Source organism: Lynx canadensis, chromosome C1 (genome assembly GCF_007474595.2).
Source record: "Lynx canadensis isolate LIC74 chromosome C1, mLynCan4.pri.v2, whole genome shotgun sequence".
In the NCBI taxonomy this organism is placed as follows: domain Eukaryota; kingdom Metazoa; phylum Chordata; class Mammalia; order Carnivora; family Felidae; genus Lynx; species Lynx canadensis.
Window position 1 is genome coordinate 162,751,946 of NC_044310.1, and position 16,555 is coordinate 162,768,500.

The following is a 16,555-nucleotide window of genomic DNA, read 5'->3' on the forward strand; positions in this document are numbered from 1 at the left end:
TTACATGTTTAAGTAAATTATCCTATCCTCTTTATCAGTATCAATTTTCTGATCTTGTAAGACTTCTAAATTCTATTGTTGTCATGTGATTTATCACCTACTCTTATATCCAGAAAATTTCCAAAAAGTGATCATAATCTTAACTAAGAGAAGCAGGAAAACATTTTTGAAAAATTATTCTGCAGAACATTATTTTCCACTTATTCCAAATAGCACAAGGTTTGCGGGAAATGAAATGAAACCATGGTAACCAACTAAACCTATCATGAGCTATCAGATCAAAAGAACACATAGTACATTACACGTCAACGCCTACCAGCAGCATAATCTTTCCCCGGTTCCTTTTGATCTTTCTTCCTATACATGAAAAAAAGCTTTCAACCAATTTTCATATTTAAAAAATGTGAAAGCCCCTTTACCAGTATCTACTGTAATTCTCTGACTTTAATCAGAAACTCTGGCTGAGTTCACTTTTAAGAGTCAACCTAATGCTCTGAGATTCAATTAAGAGTTACTGGTTTTTTCAATCACCAGCAAATTACATTTTTTACTTCAACGAATTTTATCATTTTCTAACACAGTAGTAATAGTTTCTTCATGCTAAATCTTCATCTTTGTAAAGATAAAAACACATTCTCACAGGAATTTCTTCCTCAACAGAATCTTAGCAGCATTCCAAACCCAAAGCCAAAATAAATCACAATCGCACATGATACAGAAGAGCCCCATTTTGTCATCTGGTCCATTTTATCACCAATCATCAACCCTCATCATAGGAACTGAAGCTAAATTCACGAACTCTAGCCCAACATGTTCTTAAATTACCAACCATCAGCTAAAACTAAATAAACAAGGTAGTGATGGCTTTTGTGAGACATTAACTGTTTATTCCACAACTTTTTCACTGGACAGACAAGAGGGCAGGCCTCTGCAAAGACTCGATGTGATCTTTACGGCTATGGTTAGCCACTCTCTAATAATGATCACTTAAAATAAAATACAGTATTTTTTTTTACATAAAAATATATGCATATGTAAAATATCATAAAATATAATGTATATCTGTCAGAAAAACATCTGTCTATCCTTCTGGAAGGATAGACAACTAATTGTGAATGACATAATCTCTAAGGAGTGGAACCAGAAGAATGTGCTGGGAAAGTAATGTAATTTACCACTGTATAAATTTCTCTTACTTAAAAAAAATTTTTTAACCACATCCATGTATTGGTTTCATAATCATAATAGATATAACAAATTACATAAATGCAAATAGGTATTATTTTAATAGATAACTTGCCATTTTTCTTTACCCAAGCTCATTACAAAATTATTTTTATAAGCACAAATGATGACCAAATGATTTTATATTAAAATTTTAGCCTAAGTAATGAAACTTTATATATACTTAATTTGGTTTTTCTTTTTTCTTTTTTTGAGGGGGGTGTCGTGGTGAAAAGTTAACCCTTGAGGATTAGAATAAGTCTTATCCTAAAAGGCTTTAAACAAGGTTGGTAGGCTTTATAAAAAAAGGCAATGTGTTCACTTAAAAGTCTTTATTAAAGGGGCACCTGGATGGCTCAGTCAGTTAAGCATCTGACTTTGGCTCAGGTCATGATCTCGAGATTTGTGAGTTCAAACCCCACACTGGGTTCTGTGCTGGTGGCTCAGAGCCTGGAGCCTGCTTCAGATTCTGTGTCTCCCTCTGTCTCTGCCCCTCCCCTGCTCTCTCTCTCTCTCTCTCAAAATAATAAACATTAAAAAAAGAAATGTCCTTAAAAAAATCTTTATTAAAAATTCATTAATTCAAAAGCTAAGAGTTTAGTTTTATGCCACACCCTTTGTCAGCTTAGAGAAAGTGCTGCATGGTTTATTATTATTTTGGATGCTGTTTTTAACAAGTTATATCCTCTATTTCTTAGCTTTTTGTTCTTTAGCAAGATAAGCCTTGGTTTCTTTATCTGTAAAATTCAGAAAATATACTATCTACCACATGGGCTTATTTCATAGATAAAACTGAGTTTTCCAACCTGTATGCCATTAATAGAGGTTGCAGGTTATAAGATATCAAAAATGTCCAGCCCTGGGGCGCCTGGATGGCTCAGTTGGTTAAGGTCTAACTTCAGCTCAGGTCAGGATCTCATGGTTTGTGAGTTCAAACCCCAAGTCGGGCTCTGTGAGGACAGCTCGGAGCCTGGAGCCTGCTTCAGATTCTGTCTCCCTCTCTCTCTGCCCCCTCCCCACTTGCGCTCTGTCCCTCTCTGTCTCAAAAACAAATAAACATTAAAAAAAAAAAAAAAAAGTCCAGCCTTTTCAGAGGCCAGAAAGGTATGATGCGGCTGAGGCCCTTGGGTTGGTCACATCTGGCCACAGTAAGGTAAATATGGTACATTTTTCATCAGGTGCCATGGTATGAAAAAGTATTAGGAGTGCCTGGGTGGCTCAGTCGGTTAAGTGTCTCAGCTGAGGTCATGATCTCCTGGTTCGTGGACTCAAGCCCCGCATCGGGCTCTGTGCTGACAGCTCGGAGCCTGGAGCCTGCTTCAGATTGTGTCTCCCTCTCTCTCTGCCCCTCCCCCACTCACATTCTCTCTCTCTCTCTCTCTCTCTCTCTCTCTCTCTCTCAAAAATAAATAAACATAAAAAATATGAAAGAGTAATAGAAAATATTAAAAGATAATGCACATAAAGCATTTACCATAGTGCCTGCCTGACACAGGAAATACTTAGTAAATGTTAACTCTTAATATATTTGTAACACTGTTAATCCATTAAAAAGATATTTATATATGCCAAATCATTCACAGGAAAGGAGGCGCATTATCAACACATTCTGGGACTGTATGTGGTTACCAAGGAACAGATCTTAAATTAAGAGAACCTGGTAGGTTTTCTAGCGCACCTTAAAGCAGATACATAAATCAGATTCCAGTTTCCTTTTACAAAGAAAGCAATCAGAGTCAGAGTTCTCTCTCTCATATCAAAGTTCCTGTCAATAAGCCCCAAACTGTACTTGAAATTCAACTCCACCCTAAATGAAATGCTCAGTGGAATTTGCCTTATGTTGTGCCTGAAGAATACAAAACCCAAAAATATCTTGAAATCAGCTTTTTTGATTTCTCTACCTTCGGTTTTAAATCCACTGCAATGTATGCGTATTTTTGAGATGGGAACTAAAGCTTGAACAGGCCGTATACTAGTGAATAAAAACCATACCGAGCAGAAAAATATGAGAAATGAAGTACCATTCAAGAGTAAGGTACAAATCAAAACCACAATGTGGTACCCCTTTACACCCATTAGGATGTCATACCTCCTGTTTAAATCAAAGACATAATAACCAGCGTTGGCAAGGAGTGGAACACTGGAACCCTCATACACCACGGGTGGGATTGTAAAATGGTAAAACTACTTTGGGAAAAAATTTGGCAGGTTCTTAAAATGTTAAACACAGGGCCACAATGTGATCTAGCAATTTCACTCCTAGGTATGTACCTAAGAGAAATGAAAATGTATGTATCTACACAAAAACCTATACCCAGCATTATTCATACTGGCATTATTTACAACAATGTGATTCTTTTTTTTTTTTTAATGTTTTACTTATTTTTGAGAGAGACAGACAGACGGACAGTATCCAAAGCAGGCTCCAGGCTCCGAGCTGTCAGCACAGAGCCCCATGCGGGGCTCAAACTCACGAACCGTGAGATCATGACCCAAGCCGAAGTCAGACACTTAACTGGCTGAGCCACCCAGGTGCCCCAACAATGTTATTCTTAATAGCCCAAAAGTGGAAACAACTCCAATGTCCATCAACTGTTAAGCAGAGAAACAAAATGTGGTATATATCCATGCATTGGAATATTCTTCCAATATTAGGTTAATAAAAAGGAATAAAGTGGTGACACATGTGACAACACAGATAACCTTGAAAACATGCTAAGGGAAGAAGTCATTCACACAAAAAAAGTATTATTTATGAAATACCCGGGATGTATATATCTATAGAGACAAAAGTAGGCCAATGGTTCCCTGAGGCTAGAACGGTTCAGAATAAGGGAGAAGTGACTACAAATGGGTATGGAGTTTCTTTTTAGGGTGATTAAAGGTTCTAAAACTGACTACGTTGCATAACTTTGTGAATGCAGTAAAACACACTGCATTATACACCCTAAATGGGTGAACTGGTGTGTTAATATAATTTTTAAATGGTTTTAAAAAAAGAGTAAGATGTAAGAACATGCAAAGGCCACGTCTGTAAATAAAATTTGGGGGGGGGGGGTTGCAATCTGTAATACATAGAAACTCCTTGGTTGCTATAGGTAGAAGTTTCAGAACACTCTTTGGACAGGAGGTAAATCTTTCTCGGTCCAGGAAAACAACAACAACAATGACAACAACAACCAGAAAAGAGGAAGAAAACAAATCAGTGAGTCAATTAGCCCTGAACTTTTTTTCTCTATCAGCTTAATACTTTAGCAAGAAGTCATTTAGGTTCATTTATCCAAAAGGGGTATGAAAAAGAGAAAAAAATGGGGTGGGTGTCAATCTGAACTCACCAAACAGAAGAAACCTGGTAGATTTTTTCCCCTTCTTTTTACCTCCTCTACTCTCAGCTTTTAATTGTAATTTGTTAACTGAAAATGAGAAATATATCAAAGGCTCTTAATACTGAAACTATGTATTTAAAGTTTTCTCTCCCTGTAGACAGATCACTTGAAAAGCCATTTAATCAGAGTGCTTGGTGAGCGTGGAGTCCAAAACAAGAGAAACTGAGTAAATCAAATATTTACTGGAATATTTCTCAAAGTGTGTTCCACAGAGAGATTTCATGAAGAAGGTCTCATAACCAAATGAATTTGGGAAATGCAATCTAGTTCTTAAGCAATACTCACAGGCTCTGAGAAGCACTGTAAGAAAGAAATCCAGTTGATTATGTTTAATGGCAAGACACTCACATGGTTCCTCAAAGTGATCGCCATAGTAGAGAAGAGTGCTGTCAATGTTGGCCAAGATTCCCCTGTTCCACAGACCCTGAACTCTAGAACACCATCTTCTAGAATTTCCCTCTTACCCCCAAAGCTGACCAATTCCTCTCCTGACCAATTATTTAAATAAGCTGATACATTCCATTGAGAGTGAAACCTTCAGAGATTTGGGACTCATTACCTTCCATTTTGACCCAAGGTTGCAACTAGTATCTCCGATTTTTCCCAAAATGAAAGTAACACTACTGAATTTTGTGTGTGTGACTGTAAAAGGGATATACATGCATTGTAAAAACAAAATCAGGCAACTCAAAAAGGTTGTTTTATTTTTTTATATTTATTTACTTAATTTGAGAGAGAGAGAGAGGGAGAGAGAGAGAAAGAGAGAGAATCTTAAGCAGGCTCCATGCTCAACACAGAGGCTTGACCAATGACTCTGGGATGGATCATGACCTGAGCCGAAATCGAGAGTCGGATGCTTAACTGACTGAGCCACCCAGGCACCCCAGAAAGGTTCACACATCTCTCTGCTTACATTTATACCTAACAGATACACAATTTTACTTAAGCAGTGTAATATCATACATATACGAAAAATGAATTTCATTTTTCAGATTAACATAGATGAATCCATATTTCAATATTTATCAGACAAAATGTTTTTAAAAGAAAATATAATACGTATGTTCAAACATAGTTATAATGGCTTTCTCAGTTTTTAAATTCTCATTTGTTCTCCATTATCAAAAGTTTTTCTAAATAATTCTTATCTTAATGATCAGCACAGAACTAACAGGAAAGTGCAAGAACTGTGGGTATAAAGCATTCTCTGGAATATTCAGATACAGAATTTGGGGATTATCAAGACTCTTGCACATACGTCATCTTGCTCTTCTCCCAATTTAGAGAAGCTAAAATGAGTCAGACTCAAAAGAAATGTCTTTGGAGATGCCAAATCTGTAGTTAACATTTCTCCTCAAAACAAGCCTTTCAAAAATCTATAAGATATCTAGAAACCCTTTTATTTTGGTTTTTTGTTTTTATTTTAAGTAGGCTCCACACCCAATGTGGGGCTTGAACTCACAACCCTGAGATCACAAGATGCACACTCCACTGACTGAGCCCGCCAGGTGCCCCTCTAGAAACCCTTTCAAAGGTCAGTTTTCAGTAGCCAAAGGAAAAATGCTTACTAAATTAATGACCGAAATGATTCTGGGAAAACTTAAGTCCCACCACACTTTCCACTCATTATTCTTATTGCTCTCACAATGACCCTTCCAAATTACAAATATAATCATCACCCTCTTCTATTAAAAGTCTTCAGTGACTCCCATTTCCTTCAGATAAAGTCCAAATTCTTAAGCATGAAATACCAGGCTTCCCTGGCACACTTCTTGCTCAAACTTCCTGCACCCCCAAGCCCTAGCAACCTGCCATACACCAAATGTTCCACGCTGTTCTATATATTACTTCCTTGGCTGATCTTCCCCAAATGCTTGTTTTTCGTCACATCCTATTCTTCTACCTGGCAAACTTCTAGTCTACCTTTAAGAGCCAACTAAAATGTCTTCCTTCTTGACCCATGTAAATAGCACTGGCAGAATACAGAAACTCAAAAAATGCTACTGTTTTTGAATATCCAGTTATCTGAAGGATTATTTTAATTCCCCCATTTAACAATGAAGACCAAGCCCCTAACAAAAGGCCTTGATACATCTGTGACACGCCAGGGATAAATATTTTAAGGTATATATTAGTCAAAGTATGATGGATTTCACTGTGCTAAAATTATATATTAACATAATTAGGTTTTCCAATCACCTTTAAAATACTGATTTTAAAGTCAGTTTGGAAAATATATATTTTTTTTAATTTTGAAAATAGTATAGCCAACAGAACATCATTAAAACATAATTTACAAAACTCTGGTGCCTGGCCTCATATAAAACTTTCTTTGGAGCTAATACCATATTTTCTTACTATTTACCAAAGCTAAAATTGGATATACTACTTTAATAAGAGACTGATCAGGATGGAAAGATTTGAAGAACTATATCATAGAATGATCTTCACTTTCTAACAAGGAAACTACTTTAATGAATACCTATTATGTCCTATTATGTAACTGGTATACATGTTCTCTCCCCACTCCACCTTCTTCCTTCTTTTAATACAAGAAAAGAGGGGCACCTGGGTGGCTCAGTCCATTGGGCATCCAACTGTGGCTCAAGTTGTGGTCTCAAAGTTTGTGAGTTCAAGCCCCGCGTAGGGTTCTCTGCTGACAGGTCAGAGCCTGGAGCCTGCTTCAGATCCTGTGCCTCCCTTTCTCTCTCTGCCCTTCCCCCACTCATGCTCAGTCGCTCTCTCAAAAATGAATAAACATTAAAAAAAATTTTTTTTAATAAAATAAAATAAAACAAGAAAAGAAAACCAGATTTTGTTTGGTCATCCAGACTTCCTCTCCAGCCTTATCTTGAAGAAGAGACTGACCCTATCTCCCAGCTCTAGAACCATGTGGTTAGACAAGCAATTGGTACAGCATTTCCCTGCATACTATATATCGGCTCAGGGATGGAAAAGGGAAACCTGGAGAGGTCTGGTCAACCTTAAAGGAAGGATGCATACTACCTGAGAAAAATGAAGTTCCCCTGTCCTCCCCTGCCAGGCATAAATAAGGAGGCATACAACTCTAAATGCCCTGACAACCACCTTTTGACCACAAGGAAAGCCAGCCTGAGATTGGAGCTGATGTTGTGAGTGGCCATGAACAAAAACAAAAAGATAATAAGTCCTTGATAACATCACTGGGATACTGATCATCCATGTTATTGCATTTCTGAATTTCTCATTATATGAGGTATTTCCTTAAGTAATTTATTGTTTGAGCCAGTAGAGTTTACCTATTTTGAATTTTTGTTTACATTTACTTATTTTTTTCTAATGTTTGTTTTTTTTTTTTTTTTTTTTTTTTTTTTTTTTTTTTTTTTTTTTTTTTTTTGAGACAGAGAGAGACAGAGCATGAGCAAGGAGGAGCAGAGAGAGAGGGAGACACAGAATCCAAAGCAGGCTCCAGGCTCTGAGCCATCAGCACAGAGCCCGATACAGGGCTTGAACTCACAGACTGCAAGATCATGACCTGAGCCGAAGTCGGACACTCAAGTGACTGAGCCACCAGGGGCCCCACATTTACTTATTTTTGAGAGACAGAGACACAGCACGAGTGGGGGAGGGACAGAGAGAGAATGAGACACAGAATCCAAAGTAAGCTCTACACTCTGGGCTGTCAGTACAGAGCCCAGTGCGGGATTATAATTCCCACTTCACAAATAGGAAACTAAAGCTCAGAGAGGTTAAATATATATCATAAGGTCAGGCAACTGGAACTCATGTTTGTCAAGGTCTAAGCTACTACAGCTATTTCCAAAATTCCAACAGTGAGAATAGGGAATTGCAATCATATTTTGTGACAGATGTTTTAAAATCTCAATTCCTTATTCCCTCTAACCGTCTTCTCTTTCAACCTATACTTTAACTGAAAAGTTTCCTGATTAGATCATTAGTGTTTTATTTATTTTTTTAAGTTTGTTTATTTATTTTGAGAGAGAAAGCACAAGTGGGAGAAGGGCAGAGAGAAAGGCGGGGGGGAGAGAGAGGGAATCCCAAGCAGGCTCCTCACTGTCAGTGCAGAGCCCAATCCAGGGCTCAAACTCACAAACCACGAGATCCTGACCTGAGCGGAAGTCAGCCACTTAACCAACTGAGGCCATCCCACCACCCCTATAATTAGCATTTTAAATGTTTCTTCTTCCAGCGTTATTTTCTAGTTTTAGTAAAATACAAACGTAAGATTATATATTTCTTGTTAGTAAAAATGAACAAATTTAGTACATCAGGCCACTGAGAAAAAGGGGTATTTCATATCAAAGGGAACCAATGTTATCAGAGAGCACAATAAATCAATGTAATGCATAACTTTAATCCCGACACCATATTAAATGCACAACATTGATATAAAGACGTGTTTTCATATTTCTAAGAAAATTCTTGGATGGAATCCAAGCGAGTGCGCCCCACATTAAATGAATAGCTTAGGAAGAATAATAGTAAGGTCCTAGAGTTGAGCAACGGCTCACCTCTCGTACACTTAATGCAGACAAGATAAACAGCTACTGGGGATCACAACATTATTTATAAATTTGTAGAGATAGTAAAGACCTTTTTGCATTCACATCAATGCCATAAAAAATATGTAATTTTCAGATAAACCTGTTGAAAAAACTAGTTTTGAATGTGTTGGGATTAGACCTACATACAGAAATTGTTTGCACCCTTATCAGCAGGTACAGCAGTGGCAATGAGAAAACAGATACCAAATATTTAAAAGATCATTTCATATGATCACTTATATTAGTCTGCACTAGTCTTTCACCTTCTTATTTCACTATTTCCAAGAATTCATGGTGCAGTACTCATGTAATTCTACATTATTTGCAGCGAACAACTGTTTTGATAAGTCATTACTCAAGAATATCCTGGAAAATATGGGAAATTTCATCTGAGAATTAGAACCTTAAAAAAAGAAGAATGAAAGAAAGAAAATTCTGCACCTAAGTAACACAGTATATGAAACAAGGAACTCAATGGATGGATTTAATAGCTGATAAAAACAGCAGAATACAGGACTAGTAAACTGAAAGGTCAACAGAAAATGTCCAAACTAAAGTTCAGAGAAATAAAAGTCAGAAATTTCGTTCAGAAAGCAAAATAATTTTAGAAAAGTCAGAAAATAATTTATCCTGAATAAACATACAGTTAGAGAAATACTAAAAGAGTTTTTCAAGCAAAAGGAAGGTAATTCTAAGAAAACACAAAATTACAGGAAAGAATGAAAAACAATGAGGGGGTAAATGTGAGTATATATGGAAAAATACTGACTAAATGTTTTCTGTTGAAACAATAATAAGGTACGGTAGGGTTTAAGATACATGTAGAAATAAAATATCTAAAAGTAACAAGACAAAAGGTAGGAGGGAGGGAAATGGAATTTAGAGGGACTTAATTTTCTGGCAGTATCGGGAAAGTGATAGAAGCCATCATTTATATTAAATATAAACGAGTCAAGGGCACATGTTTAACCATTAATCTTAATCATTAATCTTTTAACCATTAAAATAACAGTAAAATAATGTATAGCTCAAGTTAACAGGGAGAAAAAAATGGAATAAAAAATTGATTTATCTAATAAATCAACAAAGAAAAAGAAACATGAAACAGTTAAGTTAAATAGAAAATAAATATTTAAACCAAAATATATCAGTAATTACGCTGAATGTAAATGGATAATATACTTTATCTAAAATTAAAACTTAAAAACACCATAAATAGAAATAAGGGACAAGTCACAAACTTGAAGGAGACAAATTCAATTCATATAGAACCCAATGATTAGTATCCAGAACAAATGGACTTTCATGAGTCAACAGGAAAATGCCATGCAACCCAAAAGAAGAAAGGGCAGGGGGTTTGAGTGCACATTTCACAGAAAAGAAAATGTGAATAGTAAATAAACATGAAAAGATTCTCAATCTCATTTGGAATCAGAGACATTCAAATTAACCAGCAGATACCATCAGACGCACATAACGTCTGACGGTATTAAGTGAAAACAAAAAGGAAAACAACAGGAATTCTCATACAGTGTTGTGGAATAAACATCAGCACAACTACTTTGGAAAAAACTGTCATTATTTAATAAAGCAAAAGTAGCACTTTTACATCTAAGTAAATATTCTAGAGAAAATCTTCATGTATACCAGGAGACATTTACAAGATTATTACACATGGCAGGACTGTTTTTAACAGCACCAAACTAGAAACCACCCACCTGTCCACTGATAACAGGATGGATAAACAAATTATACTGTATTTATTTAGTGGCTATATAGCAGTAAAAATAAATGAATTATAGCCATATTCTACAGTAAGAAGAAATATCAGGAATACAATGTGGAGTGAAAAAAACTGAAGAATACATACTACGTTTTCTATTTACTTGAAGTTCAAAAATGAACAAATCTAAACAATGTATTATGTAAGGATACAAACATAAATTACAAGCCTTTAAAGAAAAGCGGGGGGCGGGAGGCGCCTGGGTGGCTCAGTCAATTAAATGTCCGACTTCAGCTCAGGTCCTGATCTCGTGGTTCATGAGTTGGAGCCCCGTGTCAGTCAGCTGGGAGCTGGGAGCTGCTTTGAATTCTGTGTCTCCCCTCCCCCACCCCACTACACCCACCTCTCTCCCGCTCACATTCTTTCTCAAAATAAACATTAAAAAAAAATTTTTTTTTTAAAAGAAAGGTAGGGAATGATAATCAGGGTAAGTTGGCTAGTGTGAGGGACAGGAAGCAAAAGGAAGGAATAGGGGAGGCATATACAGTACAAAGGAGACTCCAAAGGCAATGGCTTTTCTCAAAATATAGGCTGAGCATGTAACAGTTATAATAACATGTTATTTAATAACTTTTATATTTCTTGTAAGTATTCATTTGTATATGTTTACATTTAATAAAAAGGACAATATAAAACATGCGCTAGTCCTATCCCTTTTCATTTATCACTCTGTATGTACAACACTGAACCTAATTCTTTTCTTCTAGTAAAAAAAATTATATAATGACGTATGTTTTTAAAGAATTAGTTCTGGGGCACCTGGGTGGCTCAGTCGGTTAAGCGTCCGACTTTGGCCCAGGTCACGATCTCATGGTCCATGAGTTCGAGCCCCACGTTGGTCTCTGTGCTGACAGCTCAGAGCCTGGAGCCTGCTTCAGAGTCTGTGTCTCCCTCTCTCTCTGCCCCTCCCCCGTTCATGCTGCCTCTCCCTGTCTCAAAAATAAATAAATATTAAAAAACAAAAAACAAAACACAATTAGTTCTAAAACTATGAAAATCGTACAAATGTTTTCCAAATCAAACTCCTTAAATTATCTTAGATTTTTTTTAATAAGTGGCACTTGCCATATATCATTAAAACTGTAACTAATCTAAACGTCGTCAACATCAATACACAGAAAACTCCAAAGTCACTTTGAAAGACTTCATGCTTCATGATACATAATCTAGGCTTGGGCCAGCATTCTACCTTCACGTGGATGCCTGTCTGTATGCCTTCAGTGTATAAAAAACTTTCACTGAGCAACAATCATTTTTATGGAACCAAGGGGTCAACATGAGCAAAGGCCAAAAAGCCAGACAAACCTGGCCTGAAATTCAGGCTGGGACGGGGTGTGGGAGAAGATGCTGCTCAGGAGGAAAGTTAGATGTTAACTACGGAAGACCTCCCACGCTGTGTACTGGGAATCTCTTTTCTGATTACGGGTACGCTGGTATTGTGACAGCACACACACAGTACATGGTCCCCCTATGTAATACCTCACATTCTACACAAAGATCATCAGTGAAGGATTAGGCTCCACGGTAGTGGGGAGATGCCAGCGATGGAGGGAGGTATGTTCTTTGAAAGCTTGTGCCCCACTCGACACCACAACTTTGCTGACTACTGCAGCAGGTTTTAAGACTGGTCATGAATGATACTGTGTAAGACACATTCAAGGAAGCAAAGCTGGAGGGAGGGAGATTTCCAAGCAGTTATTGCACTAATCTTGAAATCAAAAAGAAGGGTAAAATTTGAGACACCTGAAAAAATAAAAGACTGTTGGGTTTGGCCGTGTGAGATGAGCAAGAAGGAAAAGTCCTCTTAATCATGAGATAATACAGGCACGGTACCTTGGGCTTTCCGGTCTATGAAAAGCTATGCAATACGAAGGAAAAAAAAAAAAAAAAAAAAGATGCGCTCCCAAATACAAAAGGTAAACTCGAAATTAAAGTTAATTTTAAAAGCATTAATTTTTTAAAAAAACCTAAACAGGGGCGCCTGGGTGGCTCAGTTGGTTGAGCATCCGACTTCGGCTTAGGTCATGATCTCACGGTCCGTGAGTTCGAACCCCGCGTCGGGCTCTGTGCCGACAGCTCAGAGCCTGGAGCCCGTTTCAGATTCTGTGTCTCCCTCTCTCTCTGCCCCTCCCCTGTTCATGCCCTGTCTCTCTCTGTCTCAAAAATAAATAAATGTTAAAAAAAAAAAATTAAAAAAAAAATAAAAAAACCTAAACAATCTTAACACCAAAAAAATATATATCTGATATGGGATATAGCGTTTGCTATGATGTGAGGGGAGGGCCTCTAAAGGGAGTAGTGCCGGGGCCTACAAACATCTTAAAATAGAGCTAAGAGAAAAAAGAAAAGTGATGTCTTGGTTTCAGTCTTATGGACTGACTAAATCATAGTGTCATCAGCTAACAAAGGGAGTATAGATGTTACAGCATATTTGGGAGTAAAACTGGTGAGTTCAGTTTTGGACACAATGAGGTTGAGGTGCCAATGGGGCAACTTGCGTTCAAGGACGTGTTCCAAACTTAAGGGCCCACGGTTAACGCAGTAAAAGCATAATGAACGCTGACGCCTGTAAATTATAAAACTGGTTCCCGAAGAAACAGTGCATTACATTAAAAACAAAACAAGCTGATGTGAATTGGGAGAAGCACCAGTTGAAACGGGGACTATCAGATACATCAATACGACTTATTTTCATATTCTCCTTAACACTTCCCTGCTGTACATCTAGCTCAAAGCAAGGAAGATCATATTTTAGCATATAAATTACTCACAATGTGTATTCACAAATCCCCTACTCCCACTACCGCCGCTTTTACTCATTACTATTTCTTTTCCATGTGACAATTTTATGGTCATTTTCAATAACAAAAGGAAGGCTGTAGGTTTCCCCAAGACATATGAGTTAAAAACATTCCCAACAATCTAATCTCCTCGATTCTCTATTCTAGGATTTCCTGGGCTGGAGTGGATGGAAAGTGATTCAAAAATGACAGTGAGGAGTAGCATGAGAGAGGGTGAGAGGGTGGGAAAGAGGTAGAGCTTGAGGGCTTTGGGTGCTACTTTTCTCTACAGCAAACCCTTGACCCTAGGGTATTTACTGATGTCCTTCAGTGAAAACTGAGTGACAGCCACGCTAGAAGATGAGTGGCACGATGGCATAATGGAAAGTACCTGAACCTGGCAATGACGCAAGACTGAGCTCAAATTCAGTTCTGTAACTTTCTATGTGATCTCAAAGGGATTTAGGGCAGATGGCAATAAAGGGGAAAGGAAGAAGAGTGTTGTGCAGACACCTGTCCCCCCCTCACCCCCACCCTTCCTTCTTTGTTATTCTGGTCTGTAAATCTTTACATGTACACTCGTTTACCCTAGACACACAGATGACCAGACTATTTGGAAATGGGGTGTTGCAGAATCCTAGAATCACAAAATGTTATGAGTGGAAAGAGGGAAAAACTGACTTTAGGAAGTTCTGTATGATTTATGCCGAATCAGTCTTTAGTTCATTTAGTGGTAATAAAATAACTATCTGAATTCCCAGCCCAGATTTTTTTCCCCTGTATGCCACAATGTAAACCTGAAGAACAATATAATTAAATAATTGAAGGGGGATTTACCATAAAAAGCCGATTTCCACGCATGCAATGAGCTTTATTCTGCAAGTACACAATTAATCCAGAATTCAGTACGAAAAAGTACTGAATTATATTGTTCTCCTTGTCAGAAAGATTAAGTCTTGTGGATGAAATTAAGAGCAGTCCCTGCTCGCTCAAACAGGCATAAGTGATTGGAGAAAGCATTCGACACGCTCATGTTACAGCAATAACATCATCTTTCTGTTCTCTCCTAGTGGCTACCAAAGGAAATTGTCATGTCTTTGACCTTTTTCTTAGGAAGTTTCTACTTTTAAGTCCTTTCGAAAGAATAGATGAATGAATGAACAAAGACAACGGGTAAATATTCCAGGCCTTTGGAGAGGCAGCAATGTAGAGTGAGTAAGAACACAGACTCTGAAGCCAGATTATTTGGGTTCACGTACCAGCTACACAAATTATTAAATGTATGACCTTGGCCAAGTTATTCAATCACTAGGTCCTCAGTTTCCTCATCTGCAACGTGGCGATAGTGACAGAACATATATCCTAGAGTTGCTGAGAAGTTTAAATGAGGGTCGAGGCGTGACATAAGGTAAGCCCAATGGATAAGCAAGCTACTGTATTACTGTTCTGTTTTTATTGCAGGGTTAATGGAAATATTTGTTTCTGGGCACTGTACTATAAGCTAAGAACAGCCAAAATACTAGGCAAAGTTTAGTCGACAGGAAAGAGCCAAGAGCTCTCAAGAAAAGCTGCTTCAGCCAAAAGCCATCCGAAGAGAAATGATATTGGCTTTAATTTTATGAGTTACAAAGATCTTTTCTTAGCTCCTTTCCTTATTCAAGAAATAGATGGGAGCTGACACAGCAGGACAGACGGGGGAGAATGGGTAAGATGAAATAGAAGAAAGCAGCTACAATAAAAATGCTTTAAAAGTTTTTCAATTCTTAATTACTGAGTGCTACCATTCATGAGGAATTTTTTAAGGGTCTCAAAGCTATTAAAATGGTAATTAGGTCCCAAGAAAACAAGAACCAATTCAATTACATGCTGGATGCTTTTAAAATTTAAAGCCCTCTATTAAGAGGGTTTTAAATGAAGCACAGTTATAATTACAGGTCCATGACCAACCTTAAAGCCAAAGTGTAGGTTCCTGGCTGACGCTGGCTCTCGCGAATGAGGTAACTCCCCTCAGCCACACTCAAGAGCTGGTCTGCTTCTTCTCGGGAGATCATGCCGTGAAACCTAAGAAAAAAGTCATTTCAGAAACTGAATGCTTTCCACCTTTCTCAATAAAGCAAGATAAAACAAAGCCCTCCACCTAGACAAAGTACTGCCATATAATCGAAGGGGAGCAGTTGGGTTTAACTCTGCTTGTGTTTCTCTGGGCCTGGCTCCTGGCCAGCTTCTCTGCGGCAACGAGAACCGCACCAAAGTAGTTCTCCAATCCATTTAACAATTGTGAAATCAAAATTCACATCCATCTAAGGGAAGATCAAACCACCTCTCTCAAGAGGACAATTTCCTTCTTATGTGGCCAGCTGACCATATGGACGTACTAAAAAATATACAGAAATGTGTCCCATTTCCTTCCTTCACGCTAGTGGCACTGCTCCAGATTTTGGCTCACAGTCTATGTTGGCAAGCTGCCAGGACCCTGGGTTGCCCTTAATTGGCATGATTGCCCAATAATGTGCATAATCTGCATCACTGGATACTCAAGCCAAAAGCAAACAACAGGAATACTTGCTTTCGCTCCCTGCTAAAACCCTATTTTTGATTAACGTGGAAAAAAAGCACGAAGAAAAAAACATAAATAACACATTCTTTACACAAAGGCAGTGGATTCATTTATAGCATTCGGACAGGAAACACTGACAAGAAAGAAAACGTTAGCGGTGACTGCTGATTAATACTAAAAACTAAAAACCACCTTGTATCTGTATGGTGACTTACAATTCACAGAGAACTTACACGGACATTACATCCTTTCAGTAATTCAAGGATAAGTGAACTGAGAGA

General features: G+C 37.7%; 1 protein-coding gene across 2 annotated transcripts in view; it reads right to left on the reverse strand.

Annotated features, from left to right (window-relative positions):
- The window catches only part of CHN1 (chimerin 1), a 204,998-nt gene that overhangs the window by 117,211 nt on the left and 71,232 nt on the right, over positions 1 to 16,555 (reverse strand). The window contains exons 1-2 of one of the 2 annotated variants that reach the window (XM_030325609.1): positions 15,855 to 16,000; positions 15,665 to 15,778 (exon numbers count right to left, since the gene is read on the reverse strand). In XM_030325609.1, the coding sequence (XP_030181469.1) occupies positions 15,665 to 15,778; positions 15,855 to 15,985 (245 nt within the window). In that variant the 5' untranslated portion in view covers positions 15,986 to 16,000. Of the gene's footprint in view, positions 1 to 15,664; positions 15,779 to 15,854; positions 16,001 to 16,555 lie in introns of those variants that run through there. The other variant, XM_030325608.1, reaches the window with a different exon arrangement.